The 21313-nt window shown below is 35.2% G+C and overlaps 1 protein-coding gene across 1 annotated transcript in view; it reads left to right on the top strand.

The window, feature by feature from the left end:
* The window catches only part of NBEA (neurobeachin), a 516495-nt gene that overhangs the window by 426566 nt on the left and 68616 nt on the right, over positions 1 to 21313 (top strand). The window contains exons 50-52 of the mRNA XM_009998372.1: positions 1969 to 2081; positions 12215 to 12355; positions 20862 to 20981. Coding sequence (XP_009996674.1) covers positions 1969 to 2081; positions 12215 to 12355; positions 20862 to 20981 — 374 coding nt within the window. The remainder of the gene's footprint in view (positions 1 to 1968; positions 2082 to 12214; positions 12356 to 20861; positions 20982 to 21313) is intronic.

The raw sequence follows: 21313 nt of genomic DNA, 5'->3' as shown, positions 1-21313 counted from the left end.
GTGTTTTAAATTGAAAGTTTTTATTACTGTTAACTCTTTTCCATAAAACTTTAGATTCTGAACAATCATCATTTTTTTGCTTATGCTGTGTAATAGACTACAGTCACCTCAGTCATTCTCTTCCTGAATCTCAAATCTTTTAGTCTGTCATTTATGTAAGCCCAAATGTCTTTCTTTTATGGAATCTTTTACACACTCTTATGTGAACTTTATTGAGGATATGGACAGTCAGAAAAACATTTCTTGTACAAAGTTATAGTTTTATAAATACCATATTTTATAGATCATCATTTTTTTGCCATTTCAAGAAGCTGTATTATTCATATGTAACTAAATCCTTATGAAGAGGAAAATAATACTCTGATTTGACAAATGTGGAAAGTGAGCCAGAGTAGTCTTACTCAAAGACCTCCAGAAATATAGAAATCCCCCCAAAACCTAAACCAGTTAATATTCTGCCAGAGAGTACTTTTCCTTTTCCTCCCTCATGCGGGTAATTTCTAATGTATTTCTTGATGTAATTGCTTGATAAATTCTCATTATGCCCCAGGATGGTATTGCATTAGTTCCCTGTTGCTACTAGAGAAATATTTTTGTTTCTATCCATCTTTATTGGTGTGTGCACACAGTGCTGGTACTGCTTTTTTAAAAAAAGAGTTGTATTTGCACTTAAATTATTTTTGTATGCTCTTGTGAGGATGTATGTGTTAAAAATGTAAAAACAAAGACATACAGTTGTTAAGGATATGCATTCTTCTCAATTGCAGTGAAACTGTGTACAAAATAGAAACACGCTTCTTGTTCATCAACTTCTATTGAAAAACCAAGGTGTTCGTAGGGCAGTGAAAGTTTCACGTTTCATTAAAGCAAAGCTGATTTTTGTCGAGAATTGCAAATGCTACTCAGAACAAGGAAGCCTGTGTTTTCCTGTGCCGCGTTTTGTACCCCGGGAATCTGTCCAGAATCTGGAAGGAAGCAGTTAGTGAGACAGGCCTGTAAATCTGTCACAGAGCTGGGAATTGTTAACCTGGGTTATTTCAGTCTGCTAATTATTTTATATAAATACACATACACATATATTTATGACCTGTTTTTTTTCTTTTTGAGACTCAAGTTGCGTACTGTGTGGTTCTTAGTAAATCAGTATGGTAGATGATTCTGTATTGAGCAACTTCATTTGTCTTATCAGTAAAATGTTAGATGCTACTAAATACCAGTTGCCACAGAAGTAACAGCCCTTCCCAAATGTTTTTCTTTGTGATAAATTAATAATTTTCAGTTCACTTTAGCTGCAAATTGTTCTAAAGATGCCTTTTGCATATCTGAGCTGCAGGGATGGTAGCAATGTTTCCTTTGAGGGTGGCCCGGGGCAGTCAGATCTGTCATTTAAGGGTGAGAAAATGTTTTTTAATTTTCAAAGTGATTAAGAAATGGTATTAAAGGAAACATGTCTACCACTTTTTTTTCTCCACTATTGCCATGAAATCTCACTGGTTCTATTGAAGAAGGACCACAGGAAATAATGGATTAATATGGTCTAGGATAGACATAGAGTTGCAAACCTCTAATTTAGGCCTTTGCTGATGGACTTTCATTTCATTTTTGCCAGCTAATGATACTGCACACAGTTGCTAGGATGGTAATAGTGTAGTGGTTTTAGATTTTAACATTCATGCTCTGAAAATAGCTACATGGAAATTAAAAAGGAAGTGTTTATTGGCATACTGTGGGTTTTGGTTGATCTTGAAAGATACTGTGCTCTTTATATTATTCTGGTTTCTCTATTGACTTCTGATTCAAGGTAAGTACATCTAAATGGCTGCTTTTGTCTGGAAGATTTGTATCTGATTTTGTCAAGTGGTGGGAACGGGAAACATGTGATGCAACAAAAGTAACCACTAGATTATTTTTCATCTGGAGAAGTTTGGAACTATTCCCTAATTTAAAAAACATTTTCTTTCCTAATAGGACGAACATACAATGATCTGAACCAATATCCTGTATTTCCGTGGGTTTTAACAAACTATGAGTCTGAAGATTTAGACCTGACCCTTCCAGGCAACTTCAGGGATCTTTCAAAGGTATGCTTCCGCTCCGTTAAAGACAGTAAGCCTGCCTTTTTGGGAAGATATTTTGGTTTATATTATAGGCTGATAAAGTCTTTATGTTGAAGTCAGAATAATTTCATACTGAATTTCTGCGCTATCATATTTCTATGACCCTGACTGATCCGATTCCAAAACTGTAACTCCCTTGTACCTTCTAACTTATGGATGATTAGTGTGTTAGACCACTTGATCTCACTAATTATCTCCCTGATTCTTTGGCAATAAAAAGCTTGGGCTAATTTTTCACTTTGTTTCGCAGTGACTAGATGAGCAATCCGACCGCCTTTTGGTTTAATAGTTTTTTCAGTAAACAAGTATTTTTGTGTTTTAGACGTAGAGTATGTGGTCCTATTAATTTTTTGTGGTTTTTGTCCTCCAAACAGTCTCAGGCAGTTAGTACTTTATAATAATACAGTTCCTAGTATTCTTTTTTACTAGTAGCACCAGATTGCCATCTGTGCCCAGCTCTGGTACTCCAATTTTGTCAACAGACTGGAAAGAAGGTGTGTCTTGGCCAAGCATAGCAGAAGCACGTGGACGGGCTCTACTTTTGGTCAGCTGTAATAAAGACAAGAGACAGGGTTTGAAAAAGAGCTGTAGGAAGTATCTTTCCTCACATACTTTCTTGCCACTTGCAACATCTCCAGAATGAGCTTTCTGTTGTCTCAACATGACAATTTCCTTGCACCCTTGCCACAATTGCTCAGTCAGGAGGGAGAAATTGTTCATACAAATTGAGTGAGGCTCAAAACTGCAGGAGGCTGTGACCTGCTGGCTTTGGGAATGAGGCTGGAAAGGAGAAAATGAACCCAAGGCCTGTTCTGCAGCCCCTGCTTTCCCTTTTGCTACTGGTCAGAGATGAGGGTTTCTAGGGCTTCTTCATTTAGGTCTGCTTCTTTCCTCCTCTTCCTCCAAGCAAGCATCTTGGGCAGCAACAGAAAGATTCCACAGGGTATCTCACAGTCCCTCACTCCTTTTGGAAAGTTTGTACTTGTGGTACCTTCAGGTGCATTGTGCCCGTTTCTGGAAGCTTGATTTTGTGAGACTTCCAAAATAAGTTGAGTAGGACTTGGTTGCTTAACAGCAGATAGAGGCACCAAAGTTTCCTTCCCCTTTCTTCTTAGATAAATAAATAAACAAACAAATAAATTGAACTACATTCACAGTATATCCCAGGTGTAAACAAATTCGTTGAGACACTACTTGTGTAGAACTGCTGACCTATAACAATATTATAGGTGTGTTTCACAAATGTCTTTTTCGCTTATATAAACAGTGTTGTAATCTGTACCAGGCACAATAGAAGGAAACCCACAGAATAGTTAAATAACTATCAGAAATAATCTTTCACTGGCTTGTTTCCTAGCATGTATTAAAATATTTATGTTTTCTAGTTTTTTATAGTGATAAACCTGTCAATAAGACCTTACACTTTTCAAAATTTCCCAGATCCACTTCTTTCTAATGCTGATAGCAGTGCTTGTGGTGAAGTGCAATGAGATTAGACAGCATATCATGAGTCCTTCATTAGGTATTTAGTTTTGGTTGAATCCAAATTTTTATGGCAGCTTATTAAAGTATGTAATTGCTACAGGAAGTTGCATGGTAGCTGAATAGATAGATTTTCCTCATGAGTTAGTAGAGACTCATTATGGAATTAGTGCTTGTATAGCTTATTAAGTATCATGGCACTCCTTGTAGTGCTCTCCTTTGAAAGGAAATGCAAAATCAAGTCCCTGGTTGTTTATGTTTCGTCAAGAATCTCTGCAATGTGCACCACAGTATTTTGCCTGAGGACCTTTTCTTACCCGATTTGATAACTGCATTCTCTTATTCAAAAGCTACTAGTGGTTTCCTCTGGAAAAGATAGGGTTTTGACCACTAATAAAAAAACCTACAGAGAGCTAATTAAGGAGAATAGTTGTTTCTTTTTGGCAAGATCTGGGCTGCATTTATCCCATAGATGTGTGAGAAAACACGTGTGCAATCTGTAAAGTGTTGTGGAATGCCTCAGGATAAAAGGGATGTGATTGTCATTTTTTTTCTGGTGTTTATTGTAATAACATCTGATAAGTTTCATTTCACAATGGTTTAAAAATAATAATAAAAATAATAATATATTTTTTGTAAAAGGCAGTAGCCTGTTAATATGAAATGCCTTACTTTGTGCACTTTGAGCTGTTATGCATTACTTGCATCCTGTTTCATTTTGTGCACTCTCAGTAAAAATTTTCAAAATCAGAACATATCTGAAGTATATCCTTGGAAATTCTGTTTTTATTTTCGATATTGTCTTGTGTCTGCAAGTAAGCCCCTTCTTTCCTTGTTAGAGAGGTGAATCCTGAGTAACTTAGTGCTTAAAGCAGGAGTTAGTGATTTATTGTTCACATTATTGAACCAGGGTGTGCCATCAAGCCTCAGCCAGACCTCTGGGGCAGGCACAGACAACATCCTTTCCATGAGGAGCCACTTCCTTTTGTCAGATTTTACCCTGCAATGGAGAAATAAATGTTCCTGCAGATTTGATGGCAAATCAGAACCTCCAGCTAAACTGATGATGGATAAAATCTCCTTTGTCAGCTCCTGACCTTCTGTCTTCCCTCAGGTCTGCCCTTCTTAGGTTTCACAAAGCCTCTGTCTTTAATATTTAGTAAGTAATAACCCTGAAACAATCTTTTGAAACAATTTAGAATTCTAACGTATGTAGTAAAAGCCCACAAAAGCAATGAAGCTAAAAGTGGAACTACCTATTATGCTTTGTTTTGTTGGTTTAAAATAGCTTTGGTAACTAAATATAGATACTAAATCAAACTTTTTTTTAAAGTAACTAATTTGCATGATATCATACAGAGGTCATACAAAGGTCCACTGTCAATTATTATAATTGATTCCTAGGCTTTCTATATAAAATCTGATCCACTGTCTTTGTGATATTACAACTCCTAAGTGAGCATACACTACAAATGTAATTGCTATGTTTTGTGGAAGTGAAATTAGATGTACTTGATTTGCTTACAATGTCAATTGCAGAGTAAAACTTACGCCTTCTGCATTTAGCTCTAACTTAAATATTTACATTGCTCCAAAGCCATCTTGAACATGTAACTTGTCCTTTCCTTCCATTCTGTTTAATTCAGTTTTTATGTAGCACTCCTTATTGCAGTATTTTACTGCAAATGTTGCTTGATCTCTCAGAACAATTATATTTAAATATTAGTCTGAAAATTCTTCTGCCCTTTTTCTTTGAAGTGTTTGGAAATTCCCCTGTCAAGGCTTGTTTTTTTTCTTTTACATATAATTTGAGATTTAAAACAAGGGCCCAACAGCACTGAACGTGTCGCAGCAGTGGGATATATTAGTCTTCTCATTTGATTAGACAGTGTAGGCTCAAGTTTTATTCATTACATATACAAGGTTAAAGGTTATATTTATTGTTTGACAGGATGAAAAGCTAATGAAAGAGGCTGTCATAGATACATAGATTATCTTTTCACTATCAAACCACCAGGTGATCTGCTTATTTTCTTCTTTACTGAGATTTCCTTTGGAGGAGTATCTATGGCATTAAACATTAGTACAGGAAAAGTGTTTGCAGCCCTTACTCTACACTGAGGTTTTTGGGGGTTTAAACACACTTTAAATGTGATGTGGCTTGTTTTTGCAAAATTATATGACTTTTACTCCTAAATCATAGTGAATGCATGGGTTTGACATGCTGCATTGTCCCTGCTCATTAAAGTGTAAATGCGAATTTCTCCTCATTTACTTCCAGTCATACAACCTGTTAAATAAAATGATTTCTTCACCAGGCAAAGTAATACTAATATTGACATGTGTATGAGACATCACACGCCCATTCATTGAGTGGAAAAAATTATATTTTGTTAATATAGAAGGTGTTTGACTGACGGGTGGTGATAAGCATAACCACTTTTCCTTATTACTGTGCCATTTCAAGAAAAGGAAGTGATAGAGCCCCAGGCTTCTAAATGTAATAATGCAAATGAATTCATCGAAGTGTGAATATTTCAAGGCAAACGACAGAATACTTCCAAAAATGTGTATGCTGTGGAATGGAGTTTATGGTCTTAGCAAGAGCCACTCTCACTGGAAAAATAAAATCAGTTTCTGTCACTTAAACTTCTCTCTTTACCACACACAATTCTACCAACAAAAGGAAAAAGAGTTTAATTCTCATCTGGTTTAAGCTATACCATAATAATAATAAAAAAAATGTTTCTTAAATATAAAGTTTATTTACTGAGTAAAACTCTGGTACTTCAAATCTGCCAGAATTCTTATATTGGCTAACATTGATATTGCTGAAAAAATTTTAAAGTATAATTCTAAGATGTCCTGCTTAAAGGTTGCTGCTTTGTGGTTTGGATTTTTTTTAATAAAAAAAGGAAACAGAGAGGAAAAGGTCAGCCAGAAATAAAGAAAGTAATGCTCAAGATTTCTTTTCTACCCAGCTACATTTTTGTAGAATACATTACAAAAAGGAAAAAAAAAAAAAAAATTAAAAAAAAAGATATATACAAACATATAAGGTAGCTGCTTCATAATTAGTCAAGATAAGCAGAATATTTCAGTGACTGGATAAATAGGATGCTACATTCAGCTCTGCTCTCATGAGAGAATGTATTCCTATGAAGATAGCTGGCAAAACAGTAAATATTACATGAGCTAACATAACATGTCCAGTGGATATAAACACTAGATGTCTTGACAATACAGCAGTTCAAAGGCCAGATGTCTAAAGAGATTAGCCAGATAAAAAAGAATGACATGAATAGCAGTGTGTTTTTAATGTTAAAGTAAACACTTACTTTATTTTTAAATGGAAAAAGAAGCATAAAATAAACTCAAACAGCAGCTTTTAGTGCATCAGAACTGAAGTGGCCGAACAGGCACTGTCATACAGTGAGTTGTTTTGGTTGTTTGGAGAGTAAAGAATATCCTATAAAACCATTTTATGAAAAGGTCATACTATTTTATATGAGTCCTTATGGAAAGCTTTTTTAATAAAAAGACAAATTATGTGTTTCGAAAAAAATGTTTTATAAAACATTCTAGAAATAACTTTTTATTTAATGTTCAGAACAATTTGACTCAAATTCAGTTTCTATATTAGTCTTATGGTTAAAGTATGGATTGAGATATAGCACATGGATTGAGCTTTGCCTTTGTGTTGTTTGTGCAAATCATTTAAGTAGTTTGCACATCAGTAGGATCTCATAAAAATGGAAATAAATTATATTATTCCATTACATGAATACATACAGAGATCGATCTGTACATAAAATATATTTCTAGTTTATAGCTATGGTATCAGATTTAGTCATAATAGTTGACTCTGGACTGAGAATGGCACTGTAACTCTATGAAAAAGTGACCAAAGTTCCATCTACCCTACAGATTTCACAGGAAATGTCATTACTGTAGAATTCATTATCTAGCAGTACACATGCCTCATCTGAAGAAAACTGGGTTAGCTACTAATTTGTACAACTGAGTTTTAAAGTCTTTAAAGAAAAAGTGTGTCTTTACTGAAATACATGAATATCTTTACTGTTACCACTTCTTTGGGTAACAGCATTTTGTGACATGGACATTGAGAAGCCAATAAGGAAACCAGGGATGGACCTCTTTGAATTTACTCCATGCTGTTTGATTTATGGAAGTTTTCACTTTCAGAAAATCCCTGGTCATTTGGTTCATGCAAGCTAAGCTATTTGTGGTTAACCAGCAAGTTTTTTAATTACACATACACAAAAAAAAGGAAAAGAAAGAAAAGAAAGAAAGAAGGAAGGAAGGAAGGAAGGAAGGAAGGAAGGAAGGAAGGAAGGAAGGAAGGAAGGAAGGAAGGAAGGAAGGAAGGAAGGAAGGAAGGAAGGAAGGAAGGAAGGAAGGAAGGAAGGAAGGAAGGAAGGAAGGAAGGAAGGAAGGAAGGAAGGAAGGAAGGAAGGAAGGAAGAAAGAAAGAAAGAAAGAAAGAAAGAAAGAAAGAAAGAAAGAAAGAAAGAAAGAAAGAAAGAAAGAAAGAAAGAAAGAAAGAAAGAAAGAAAGAAAGAAAGAAAGAAAGAAAGAAAGAAAGAAAGAAAGAAAGAAAGAAAGAAAGAAAGAAAGAAAGAAAGAAAGAAAGAAAGAAAGAAAGAAAGAAAGAAAGAAAGAAAGAAAGAAAGAAAGAAAGAAAGAAAGAAAGAAAGAAAGAAAGAAAGAAAGAAAGAAAGAAAGAAAGAAAGAAAGAAAGAAAGAAAGAAAGAAAGAAAGAAAGAAAGAAAGAAAGAAAGAAAGAAAGAAAGAAAGAAAGAAAGAAAGAAAGAAAGAAAGAAAGAAAGAAAGAAAGAAAGAAAGAAAGAAAGAAAGAAAGAAAGAAAGAAAGAAAGAAAGAAAGAAAGAAAGAAAGAAAGAAAGAAAGAAAGAAAGAAAGAAAGAAAGAAAGAAAGAAAGAAAGAAAGAAAGAAAGAAAGAAAGAAAGAAAGAAAGAAAGAAAGAAAGAAAGAAAGAAAGAAAGAAAGAAGACATTTGAGCACTTTCCATTAGCATTTTCAATGTGCATAGTTTCCTACATCAGGAGATTTAAGTCGTTTCCATTAATGCGCATAGAACTGATTCACATGTGGGACTCCATTATCACACAGAAAAGGAGAAAGAAGGGGTCAGATGTTTCTTGGGTTTCCTTGCCACAGGCCAGAGACAACCAGTGTAATGCTGAGCCAGGAGCTGCAGCTGTATGAGCACAGTGTAGCTCCCAGCTCTCGTCCCTGTGCAGTGCTGCATTGACACAACTCAACAAATCCTGAGATTCCAGTTGTCATCTCTGCATAAATGGTGCCATGTTTCCTCACCAGCCCCTCTAGAACCAGCTCAGGGATTTCCAGCACACCTTTATATTGCAAGCTATGGTCATACTTAAGCAGTTTACCCAGGAACACTGGAAATCTTTGTGGAATGATAGAAATTAACCTGTATCTCCTGATCCCAGGAAGGATCTCTCCAGCAAAGTCGAGATGAGACTTTCTAGCTGAAGACCAGCTCTATTTGACCTCCTTTTTTTCTTTCATAGTTTATTTCCCTCTGGAACAAGGAAGGGTCATTCCCAGAAAAGATTCTTCCTGGAGTTTTAACATGAAATTTCCATACCATACACGAAGATGAATGACTCTCATGATATTTCACTTAAAGATTTCTTTTTGTCCAGTAGATATTTTGTACATTACAGCATTTTCCATGAAATGAATCCTAAAGTAATTGAAAGAAGAATGGATTCTGACTCCAAAAAGAATATTGATGAGGATGAAGGTAATCTTCAGAATACAGCTTTTTAGGTTTATAATTTAATAAATTGAATGTAGGCCTTCAGAAAGTAGATTATTTTAGCTACTTGGGCAGAACTTTTTACATGAAAATGGGAATGCACAATTCTACAACCTTATATATTTTATCTTTGAAATTGAAATAACATTTTTCCCTGAAGAACCTAGAAAATATGGTGTGATTGCATTAGTGTTTTATGTAACTTTGGAAAATTACTCTCAAGTTCTTGAGAGAAAGTTCTGTTTCCATTAAATACAATATACGTGTGTGTATATATATATTCTTTTTCTTTCTAGAAATAGTTATTTAAAGCTATGAGTTAAACCATCATTAACATTTTGCTAGTCTCTAAAATAACTTATCTTGTAATTAGTTTTGTGCATCAGTTATATTTCACAGTTCTTGTTACTGTGATCAATTTACAGTGAAGTATGAAAACTATGAAGTATGAAAACACATAGCTTATTTGATGAAAGACATTTGATTGGCTTCAAATATATTTTGAAAGACTTGAAGTTTTGATTTTCAGTCTAGCATTAAGCACCATATCCCTTCACTACTGTGCCTTCAAATACCTATGTACAGTAATACTGTGACAGATGACACCCCTGTCTTCCCTAGCCTCAGAATTAACTGCAGCATAGGGTAAGATGGACCTTCACAGTGGAGGGAAGAGATATTCTCAGGGTGTTTTTCCATTACAAAATACAATCTCACTGATTTGTCTGCCATTTTTTGTTTCCTTCTCAGAGGGGGTGAACGTTTCCTGTTAACAGACTAGGGTGTGAATTACTGCTTTAGCTTTTGAAATGTGCAGCTGGGGACTGGAATTTGTTCTGCCAGAGAAGTGGAGATGCACAGTACCATGATATCAGCAGGTCTCATACAGTCCCTAAAGCAACCCAGAGCCTTGATACAATTTCTCAATGTACACATATATCTGCACAGTTTGTCAGTCTAATAGGAAAAGAATGTCTTTTAATAAGTTACTCTTTCAAGAAACAACCATTTTTTTATATTGACAACTTATAGCCTATAATAATGCCAGTGTGCTTCCTGACAGTGGCAGGATGTGTAACAAAACCAAGCATAACAAAAACGCAAATATTATTTTATTTACTTTCAGTAGTTGGGAAACAAGCCTGGATAGTGTTAGAGAATGGTTCATACTTTCAAGAATGTTTGAGAGGCCTTGCAGTGCATCTGCATTAGATAACACTGATCCTTAGGGATTACTCATGCATTTTACACATATGAGAAAGCTATTAACATCTCCATGACACAGCAAAGTATTAAGCATCCAGAGTGTTTCCTGCAAAAAATGTGGAAATCATAATGTGTTAAAATATAGGTGTTCATAAACCACTGCTATTTAAAAAAAAAAAAAGGTCTAATGTGAAAAACTGGAAAACAGCATACTCTATGTCAGCCTTTTTAACAGCCATCTCAAAAAACAATGCAACGCTGAAGGAATAGCTTTAATACTTGTAGCTTTAAAATTGCTTGCTTGCATATGTAGTGTAAGGAAACACTGGTTTGATTTTGTGCTGCCATTTCCTTTCCAAATGACTTCGGATTTTAACTCAGTAGAAAAATTGTGCTGTGTAATGAAATGCAAGAATACCTGGTAACATTTTGAAAAGGGTCAAAGTTCTTGAGTATGTTTGTTTTCAAGTTGTAATCCCCTTAACAGTATAAATTCTAACTCTTACTTTTTGATTAATACATATCAAGGAATAATTTAAAATTATAGTAAGTTTCTCCAGTTATTTGGTTTGAAAGTGTTCTTTAAGTATTGAAGTCTATGTGTTTGTTTAATTTTACTACAAAAGCTGAAATCTGAAGATTCTTTGCAGATAGATAATAAATACAGTACTGCTCTTTCATCTGCAAAAACAGATTTAAGACCACTTATATATTTCAACATTTTGTCTACTTTCTGTTGTGTTTTCTGTTTTCTTTATCCCAGTGACTTTTGTATCACACAATGACAAATATACTTTGCAAAAAATTAGGAGATAAAATGGTCTAAAAAAAAACCTTAGCAAAGCATTTATCCCCTAAGTACACATGTCAAAACGAACAGTTCCTACTACTGCCTTAAATGTCTTTTGTTTTTTTCCTGATTTGTATAGATTGTCTGTTAAGTACACTCTGAATGTAGTTTGAATTTATGAATAATTTCCAAATCCTATTGTTTTTAAGAACGAGGCTTGTTTGTTTCACTCAGTAAAACCTGGCTTTGTTCAGTGAGAAGTAGATCCAGTCCTGCAGGACTATGCATGGTTTTTTAAGTATTTCTGCTTAGGATCACCAGACACCATCAGCAGTTCCGCGTGAAATCTTTTCATCATGAGCTGTGCATTACAAAGTATCCTGTGTGAGCAAAAGTCAGTTTTCATTAGCTGTGTGATTATAGTGAATGACAGCAACAGAAATATTAGTTTGGCCTCAATGCATTTAAAATGCAGTTTTAGAAGTCTATTTCCAGAACAATGTTACTGAATTAATTGGGAAACAACTCATACTTCAAGAAAGCCTTGAAAGTTTGCAGATGTGGATCACTTATATTTGTCAATTAAAATAAGGAAAGTCATAAGACTTTTAGTATACAAAGCCTTTGAAAGGATATTCTAAGATTATAGCAATGTGAAGGGCTTACTACAGCATGGAATGAGTTTGCTTGCAGTCTCCTATGTAGTGAATCTTACTGCAGAATTAACCTGTGACATACCAAACATGCTGCCCTTCAGCTGGTAATATATTTGACCTCTTATCCCTTTGCAGCCTATTGGTGCTTTGAACCCAAAGAGAGCAGTCTTCTATGCAGAACGGTATGAAACATGGGAAGATGATCAGACTCCACCTTATCATTACAACACCCACTACTCTACGTCTACTTCTACATTGGCTTGGCTTGTTCGTATTGTAAGTATTTCTGGGTCCTGGTTTTCATTAATGTTTTTGCAGCGTTTCTGTCACCGCTATTTTGATTTTTTTTTTTTTTAATGAAAATACCTGTCAGTCAAAATAACATTGTTCTCCCCTACCTTAAAATCTCAAAAATTCTCTAGATACCCTGTGTGTATTCATCTGCAGTAATCAGGAGGTCCTTCCTACCCAGAAAATCTATAATATATTTAGACATGAAATTGTAGAGGTGTAAGGACACATACGATGAAGAAAATCCATCTAAAACTAAATCCATTTGCAAAGAAATCTCATGGAAAGCTGATACTACTCGTGTATTCATTTATAATTTTCAGCTAGGGACAGATGTGTACAATATTAAAGAAAAAACTGGTAAAATGCACACTATGTCGTATTGAGAGGAGAATTATAGAGCCAGTTTCATATTAAAGCAGTATGCAGTAATATTTTATGCAAATTAGCTATGCTTCTCAATGAATTAATAACTTACAGTTTTCAGAAATGTAGATGTAGAATCTAACTACAAGCTGCTATTTCAAATCTGCAGTCCTCATGCTTAAATCTTATCCTTAAAATCAGAAATAGAGAGGGGGCCAAACTTCAAAGAAAGAATGAAACTTAATTCCATTTGTGTGTTTATACAATGAACTTCAGAAAAAGGAGTATTGATAAGAGTGTTGTTAAAGTTTAACAGAGAAAACTGAGTTAATGAAAAATTGAGTCACTATATAATTACTGAACTTAAACTACATCCTGCCAATAAAAATCTGTCATATAAGGTGCATTCTAAGCATGTTTTGCACACAGCCAAACAAAGCAGAATTGCGCAAACCGACAGTTCTTAGTTATCACTCATCTTCCCTTAGACGTGTCCTATTTTTCTTCTCAGAAAGGAAGAGAACATATGTCTATGAGTTCAAGTTATACTTCTTAACCTGTGGATAACCAAGTATTGATTACACTCCTATATGGGTTGATCACTGTACTCCTTTTAAATTATAATAAATTATTCATGTCCTTTGAATACATTTTATGGTTGACATGTGTCAGGGTTTGGACCCAACACGACAACAGAGGAACAGCCCCATGGCCACTCACTCAACTGTCCCATCCTCCCCCCCTACCCACCCCTCCCACATACACACTCTCTGGGATGAGGAGGACAAAGCTCATGGGTTGAGACAAAGGACAAAGAGGGTTCTTCATTGGTTGAGGTCACGGGCAAAACAGACTCAACTTGGGGGAAAAAAAAATAATTTCACACTAATGAAACACACACAGGGCACAGACAACACAAAGAGCAGTGCCTGAATGTTACAGCCATTCTTCCCTTCTTCTCAGGTCCAAATCACTTTTGTTCACAGTTTCTCTCTCTCCTTTCACCCAGCAGCACAGGGGGACAGGGGATGGGGTTTAGAGACACTTCACAAACTCGTGGTTCCTGCTACTACTTCCTCCTCAGGAAGGATTCCTTACAGTCCTTCCCTGCTTCCCCACGGGGTCCCTCCCATGGGAGAGAGTCCTCCACGAACCTCTCCTTCATGAGTCCTTCCCACAAGGTCCAGAGCTGCTCCAGCCTGGGCTTCCCACAGAGTCACAGGCTGTTTTGGAAACAAACTCCCCTGGCGCCAGGGTCATCTGAAGCTGCACAATCAGAGAGTCCACAGGCAGCAAATCCTCTGGCCACAAAATCCAAATCCGCTAGCCAATTTCACCCCTCCTGGCACCTTCACGAAATGTTCCATCACGTTCCTCCATGAGTGCAGAGGGACAGCTGCCATCTCACCATGGGTTGCAGGAAAACTTCTGCTTGGGCTCCTTCTTCCCCTTTGTCCTCACCAACCACCAGCACCGCTCTCCTTCTCCAGCACAGCTCTTATCCCCTTCGGTGCTTCTCTGCTCAGGTTTTATATCAGTTCTTTCATATGTTAATCGCAGAGGGCATCTATTGTCCCTCTAAAGGCTCCTTGGCTGGTTTTGGAGCAGGGCGAGCTTCTCAGCATCTTACTGGAACAACCCCTGGAGCCCTTCCCCCCTACCAAAAAAAACTCCAAACCAAACCAGAATAATGTGCTTCTTTGTTACCTTAAAGTGTATGAAAACCTGTTGTATTTATTTGCATGCTTATCTATTAACTTTGGCTGCTATTCAACAAAAGATTCCCTCTTGCTGGTCAGCAAAATCTTAGGTATGAAAGTCTACTTAAAAGCTGAATGTACAGCACACCAAGGAGTTTTAATTTCCTGTGTTAGGCTAATGCTGTGTCATTTTTACTACTGATGTTTATGCAGTACTGTAGGTGTCCTTGCTCTCTTCTCTTCTGCCCTAAGGGAGCAAGAGAACAGGGTCTCTGGCTTGATGGCCAAATTATGTTTGTTAGAGCAAACAATATATGTGAGAATAGCAAGCAGAAAAGGAGAAGCAGTGGGAAAAACAAGGAAGAGATTGCTGATGACAAGAAGGTGAAAACAATAAAGGAATCAGTTGTGGGAGGAGACAATGAAAGTGAGAAGGAGAGAGATGTGAGGAAGATTTAAAGCTCAGAAAAGGGAAAAAGGAAATAATGTGATGATATTGGATAGGGCTGTGTATGGAAATAAAAAAAATTAAGATTTGGAATTAAGTATGTGTAGAGACAGTAAAAGATTTTAGCTATGAGGATTATAAAGTCATACTGATCCTTAGAGAGATATTTTGACTACAAAATAAAGGATGAAAAATCCGAAGGGAGAAGATTATGCCAGTGAAGTTGATGTATAAGGCTAAGTCAGATTTCTGGAAGCTAAAGTAGCTGAATGAATTTTTGAAACTAGTTTTCTGGTATGAGTTTGTGAAGAAAACTGTGTAAGAACATTTTATAAAAGATAAATCACAGTCTAGTGCAGGAAGATGAAAATGACAACAAAAGATGCAGAGATTCAGACAGTAAAATGCTTTCAGTATTTTAAGAGATCGCAAAAGATTAATGAGATGTGTTACAGTAGAGCTTTTGATAGCATATGACAACAAACTGAGAGTGAAAGAGAGGAGTGGAAGGTAAAATCATTAGAGAAGATGGAATAGACTGAACAATAAAATAAGATGGGGAAAAAAAAAGAGAGAAATGGAGAGGAAGTGAACAAGCAAACAAACAAAAAGGTATGACAAAAAGTAAACTTGGAACAAGTTAGTCTAGCTAGAAGCAGAACAAACCAGTATAGAGTGATGGGGATCCATGGGGAGAAACTACACATCTTGACCTTTGTATTGGAGGTAGTAGTTGCAGTAGGAAAAGTAGTTTCAGGAACTCTGAAAATATATATAGAGAGTTGTGGAATTGCCACAAAATCTTAAAAATCTTGCTTTTTGGCTTTGACAGATGCAATCTGGTTCCTGTCAGTTGTCTTCAAAACATTGCTTGCAATATCACATTTCTGAGTCAACTCAGTGATAATCTGCTCCCTATTGTCTTATATTTCCCTCTGTAGCTTTCCTTTATCTGATGTATCAGGCTACTTTTATAAATCGCACTTTATCCTTTAGACTCAGTTCTGTCCTGTTTAATTGATTCTGATATCATCAATCTCTGTCTCCATTTTGTCATTAATACATTTGTCACTGGTAGTGTGGTTTTCTCTTGAATTCTTTTGTACTAAGAGTGTACAGTAAAAATCCATTTTTAAAATTGACCTGTTTCATTAAGTTTTGAAAAATATGGTGGTGGCTTAGCATATATTATGTTGAAGCTACTGATAATTACAGCAATTGTAATACATTTATTTAAAATTTTTGTTTTTCTTCTGCTTTTTATTATACTTAACAGAATAGGACGTGATCCTTAATTGAAGCTATGGGCTACAAGCGCAGCTTGAAAGCTTCTGTTTGTATTTTCTGTGAGCTGGTTGTACAAGTCTAGGTGTGCTCCATTCTATTCTGTAAGACCTCTAGGAGAAAATAGAGGCAGTTTCAGGATAAACAGTGGTTCAGTCTCACTAGGCCATATATCATTGGTTATGGTCACTTTTGAGGGTTATAGAGCTGACCCTGAAACTCTCCCAGAGCAAGATGTACTGTACAAATTTTCTGTAGAAACTCACTGCACACACAGATATGTGCATTCACACACTCATATGTGAATTGCAATTGTAATTCTTATTTAACCTGTAAATTTTTATTTACACTACTTAATTGTTCATTTCAGACCACTCCATAGTACTAGAATTCTGAAATGTCAGGAAACAGTCCTTTAACTAGCTTCACAAGGAATGAACTGAGTCGCAGCCTAGATATTTTTAATGCTGTAATTGCAAATGTTAGGTTAATATTAAAAATCAAATGTTTCTTGAAAGTGATCAGCTTACTTTCTAAGTTTAGAGGCAGATTATTAAGTACAGATAATAAATATTAAAGTCTGCTACATTTTTCAGTCAGGTTAATAATAATGATAAAACTAACAGAGAACACCACCATTTTTGTAAGATTGCCTTCCTTGCCTTTGAGGTGTTACTGAAATGAAACCCTTTATAACTTTAGATTTAAACCTAAGAAAATCTTATTCCTTAGAATATCTGAGCCAGCATCATGCACACTTTCCTTCAGCAAACAGAATGAAAGGTATTCTGGAAAGGATTCCACTGTCCTGTTGAGACAGCTCCATTTTTGCATCAATGAAATTAAATATTCATAGATTATGAATAGGTGACCTTACCACCTGGTTCAAGAGTAATTTTTTCCATGTGAGCCAGTGAATATTTGAGTTGTACTGGGTAGAATATTTTAAACAAAGAATCCAACATCAGAATGTCATATATTACAGTGACTTGAGTGTCAGCCTGAAAGATAGATAAAATAAAATAGAAAAGCAGACAGAATAATTAATTCTGGCTATAATGTGGATATCATCACTGTTTTCCCATTTTTAGCTATAACAGGCTAGAGATCTGGTGTTATTGAATGTAGTTGCTCTCAGTAGTTGCTCTTGAAGTTGTGTTTGAGTGAATCAGTTATATCAACATTGAAACAAAGACCAGTATCAGAGAGGACAATTCTTTAATATTGTGACCAAGAAGTTTTGTAGAGAATAATTTGTTTCCTATTTCTGTTATACTAAGTCCTTGTATAACATAGAAGAATTTTTGGATTTATTGTAAAGCAGGTCTGCCTCAGCCAAAACTGTTTCCTAGTTAGATTCGAAGGTGCGGAGGACTTGAAATCCTCTAGTAAACAGAAGTGAATCTGAGTGTCCTGTTCAGTAGGTCTCAGCAGGACAGACACAGATGTATCAGCCAAAAGGTGTATGTCACTCTGACAAAACTCCAACTACTCTCTTTTTCTCCTCTTAGAAATGGCTGAAAAGACATTTTTGTTTGATTTAAGGTGTCTCAGAATGACACATTTCTTCCTCTTCTACTCCTACCATAAATTATTCAAATAGGACTAGGCACTGTTAAAAAGGTGATGGAGGGAGAGAACTGCTGTTGAATGGAAAAATTACTTGTTCCCACAGCTCAAGCTTGTATTCATTGTAATCAAGTACCCCACAAATTTCTCTTCTTCTTGGCAGTGAACAAGGCGTGAATTTTATTCAGAATATTAGGAACGAGAGAGATGGGGTTATAATGAAAACATTGTGCAGCTTTATAGCTTTCACAGCAACAAAACCTTTACAAGAAATGACAGTAATCGGTATCATAGAATAACAGTATTTAAGAGTACATTGAGTACAGATATGAATTGTATTTATATAACATAAGCACTTGGCTTTCCAGAGAATAAAAATTATGTTAAAATTATGTGAGAAGTCAGAGATAAAGCAAGTGAAAGCTCTGAATTTCTGCTAGGGATTAAAAATCCAAAAAGACAGACACAAGAAGTCACAGCAAGATAGCATAATAGGGCACCCTGTAGTGCTCAGCTATTAAAAGTTTAATCCTTGCTTATGAATTTTATTGCTTTTGTATATTTCTCTCAGATGCTTAAAATAATGTTGTCATGGAATTCTGGATTAATATTTTTACATAATTTATTGTAATGACATCATTTTTCTGATTTCTCCCCTTTTTTTAATCCATCAACTTCTGATTTTAGAACCTCAGAAGCGACCCACAGTGTGCTGCACAATGATACTCACAACAACTTATATCTTACATGAAAAAGTGTTAGGTTGGGGTTGGTAGAAGACAGAATTATTTGTTCTCAGATCATCAGCATATACAGTTTTTCAGTATGGGTAAGCTAGAAAAATAGCATAATTTGCAAAAATTGTTATTGCAAATATAAACAGATAATTGGGCTGTGAGAAATTAGTTAAAACCAAAATAATTCTAGTGTTGAATGAATTTAATATGCATTTAATGTTAAAATTATATTAATAGAATTTTAGACTAAATTAATATGATCCAATTCCTGTATATATTATTTTCATTTTGCTAGCTCTGGGTCTGAATCATATGCTTTTTCATTTACATTTTATATGAAGTTCCCTGTATGAAGCACTGCAAAATCTAGACATATAAAAACTTAATTTCTTTTCTTCCAGTATTGCAATCCATTGTGATACTTTTATGCTGCTCACCAAGTTGAGCTGCTGTTGAATTTTAATATTCTATTCCAATTATAAACCTCATTCTCACTTACCCTGCACTCTTTCGATATTTGCAATTGCAAACTAAGTCATTGTGCAGTGGGAGTTAGGGTCTTCCAACAAGAAATTATGTTGTTACTAGTTTTTATTTATTTAATATTTTTATTTAGTTATCACATACTAGGATTCTCTGATGAGAATAAATGCATTGATGAAAGTATATTTCTTATATTGTTACCTATTGTTTTCAGTGTATCTTTTTAATATAAACCCTAAATATTTTAAGAAGAAAGTGTAGATAGAAAAAATCCACCATTCATTTAGCAGTAGAATGGCTTACATGATTATGATGAAAACAATTCCATATTTGTGTTGACATACACTGGCTAAAAAAAACAAAACCAAAAACAAACCAAAGAAAGCTAAATCTTTGTTCCAATGTTAACAATTTCCTTAAATTGCTTCAAAGGTACAGACATACTATAGAGACAATAAGAGAGATATTCCCTTCGTTCTCCTTTAGAGAGAGAAATTTAGTTTTTATCTTCTTGAAAAGAGAGTAGCCTGTGTTAACTGTTGTGTATGATAGAAAAGATAAATTGGAGAGACATAGCAGAGTAAAGCTTAGAGAAACAATGGTTTCTGAAGTCTGAATTCCCTCTTTTATTTTCCTTCTCTTTTTGGATTCTTTCACTACCTTTGCACCATGTTTTCCTTACGTATATTTTAATTGCTTTTGAATGCTACAGAAAATTAATTACTTCGGTACTCTTTAATCTTGGGTAATTTAAACACAATGTGTATAATGTGTATAATTCCCTCAAAATCTCTTTATTAATGGAGTTATTCCCTGTTTTGTTAAAAAGTTTTAGAAAAGGAAACAGAATATGTAGGAAAAAAATCAAGTAGTATATGGGTAATACTGTAATTAAAATTATGATCAGGTGGTTAGGAAATGCCTTGATTAATGAAATCTTCAAATGATCGGGACATGCAAGGAAATTCATTTGGGTGTGAATTTAACAAAACAGACACTTTTCCAACCATTCCCCATCAGGCTTTGGGGAAGCGGAAGAAGTAGTTTCCATCTATGTGGACATATTGCCTAATATTAATTGAATGAATAGAGTGGTGCTGGAAAACCGTGGGAGTTGGCAGTGATCTTGGTGTTGAGGTTCTGCTGTCAAATTAGGGATTTGGTCCCCTGTTAACCCATGCCCTGCAGTGGAATGCAGTGACATAAAAATGTGTTCTCCAGACTGTCTAAGACTTGACCTCTTCCTATCCAAAAGTTAATAGCTAATTCAATTCAATAAGTATTGGGAGTGTGGTTTCAGAAAGAATCAACAAAAGTAAAAGCTTTAATTTTTTCATCTCTCTACCTCTGCCCCAAATTAACACTAAAACTAAGTACTCTTCAACCATTGTCAGTCTCATAATGACCATGCAGCCAGGCAAAATGGAACAGCTTGAAGTCTTTTAAATTAAATTAAAACAAGAAGAAAATCTAGACTGGATTTTATAAGATTTTATTTTGACATACCATCATCTTGCAAGGGGTAAACAAAGCATTGCAACAGAAGTAATACAGAAAGTGTTTTTGATAGCTGGAGTGAAATAGGCAACCGTCATGAAGTGGAACTAAGCTACATAGGTCTGCCATTGATGGGCAATTAGTCTGATGGAAGACTCAATATATAAAATAACCTTTCTGCCAGAATTCAAGATTTGTTTGTGCAAAATGTGTTAGTGCAAATAAATGTATTAAAATACTCAGTACAGATACCCATGCATAGATATAACTATGAGGTACCATATTTTTCTTTAATTTTGCTTTTATGAGGTATTTTGATGTGCAGAAGTAATTTGGATTTCATTAGAAACCTGCTGCATGATTCCTTCTGCTGTTTTCTTAATCGGTCTTCATTTCATTAACTACAGGAGCCCTTTACAACATTCTTCCTAAATGCAAATGATGGCAAATTTGACCACCCAGATCGAACCTTCTCTTCAGTAGCCAGGTCTTGGAGAAACAGCCAAAGAGATACCTCAGATGTGAAGGTAACGTATACATTAAATCAACTGCTAAATGTACATTTTCATTTATGTTATTTTGTTTTATGTAGGGACAAAGAGGGGTTTATATTTCATATCTCTATATTCAGTACATTAGGTATAGTTTCTATAAAAGCTAGATGTTACTAAAGATCATTGTTCTAACAGAAACAATCAAAGATTCTTTGAAGTTGAGTGGACAAAAGGTGTTTTGTTTTTAGAGAAAAACAACCTAACTGATCTAATTTAGATCAGATAATCAAGAGATGGAGAAAAGCCCAATAAATTGTTCTTTCCTGCTGTTAACTCAATATTTGGCCCACTCCATAAAACACAGC

This window comes from Chaetura pelagica, unplaced genomic scaffold (assembly GCF_000747805.2).
Source record: "Chaetura pelagica isolate M959 unplaced genomic scaffold, ChaPel_1.0 scaffold105, whole genome shotgun sequence".
NCBI lineage: Eukaryota > Metazoa > Chordata > Aves > Apodiformes > Apodidae > Chaetura > Chaetura pelagica.
Note: the sequence above shows the minus strand (reverse complement) of the source record. Positions and strands in the feature narration are given on the sequence as shown.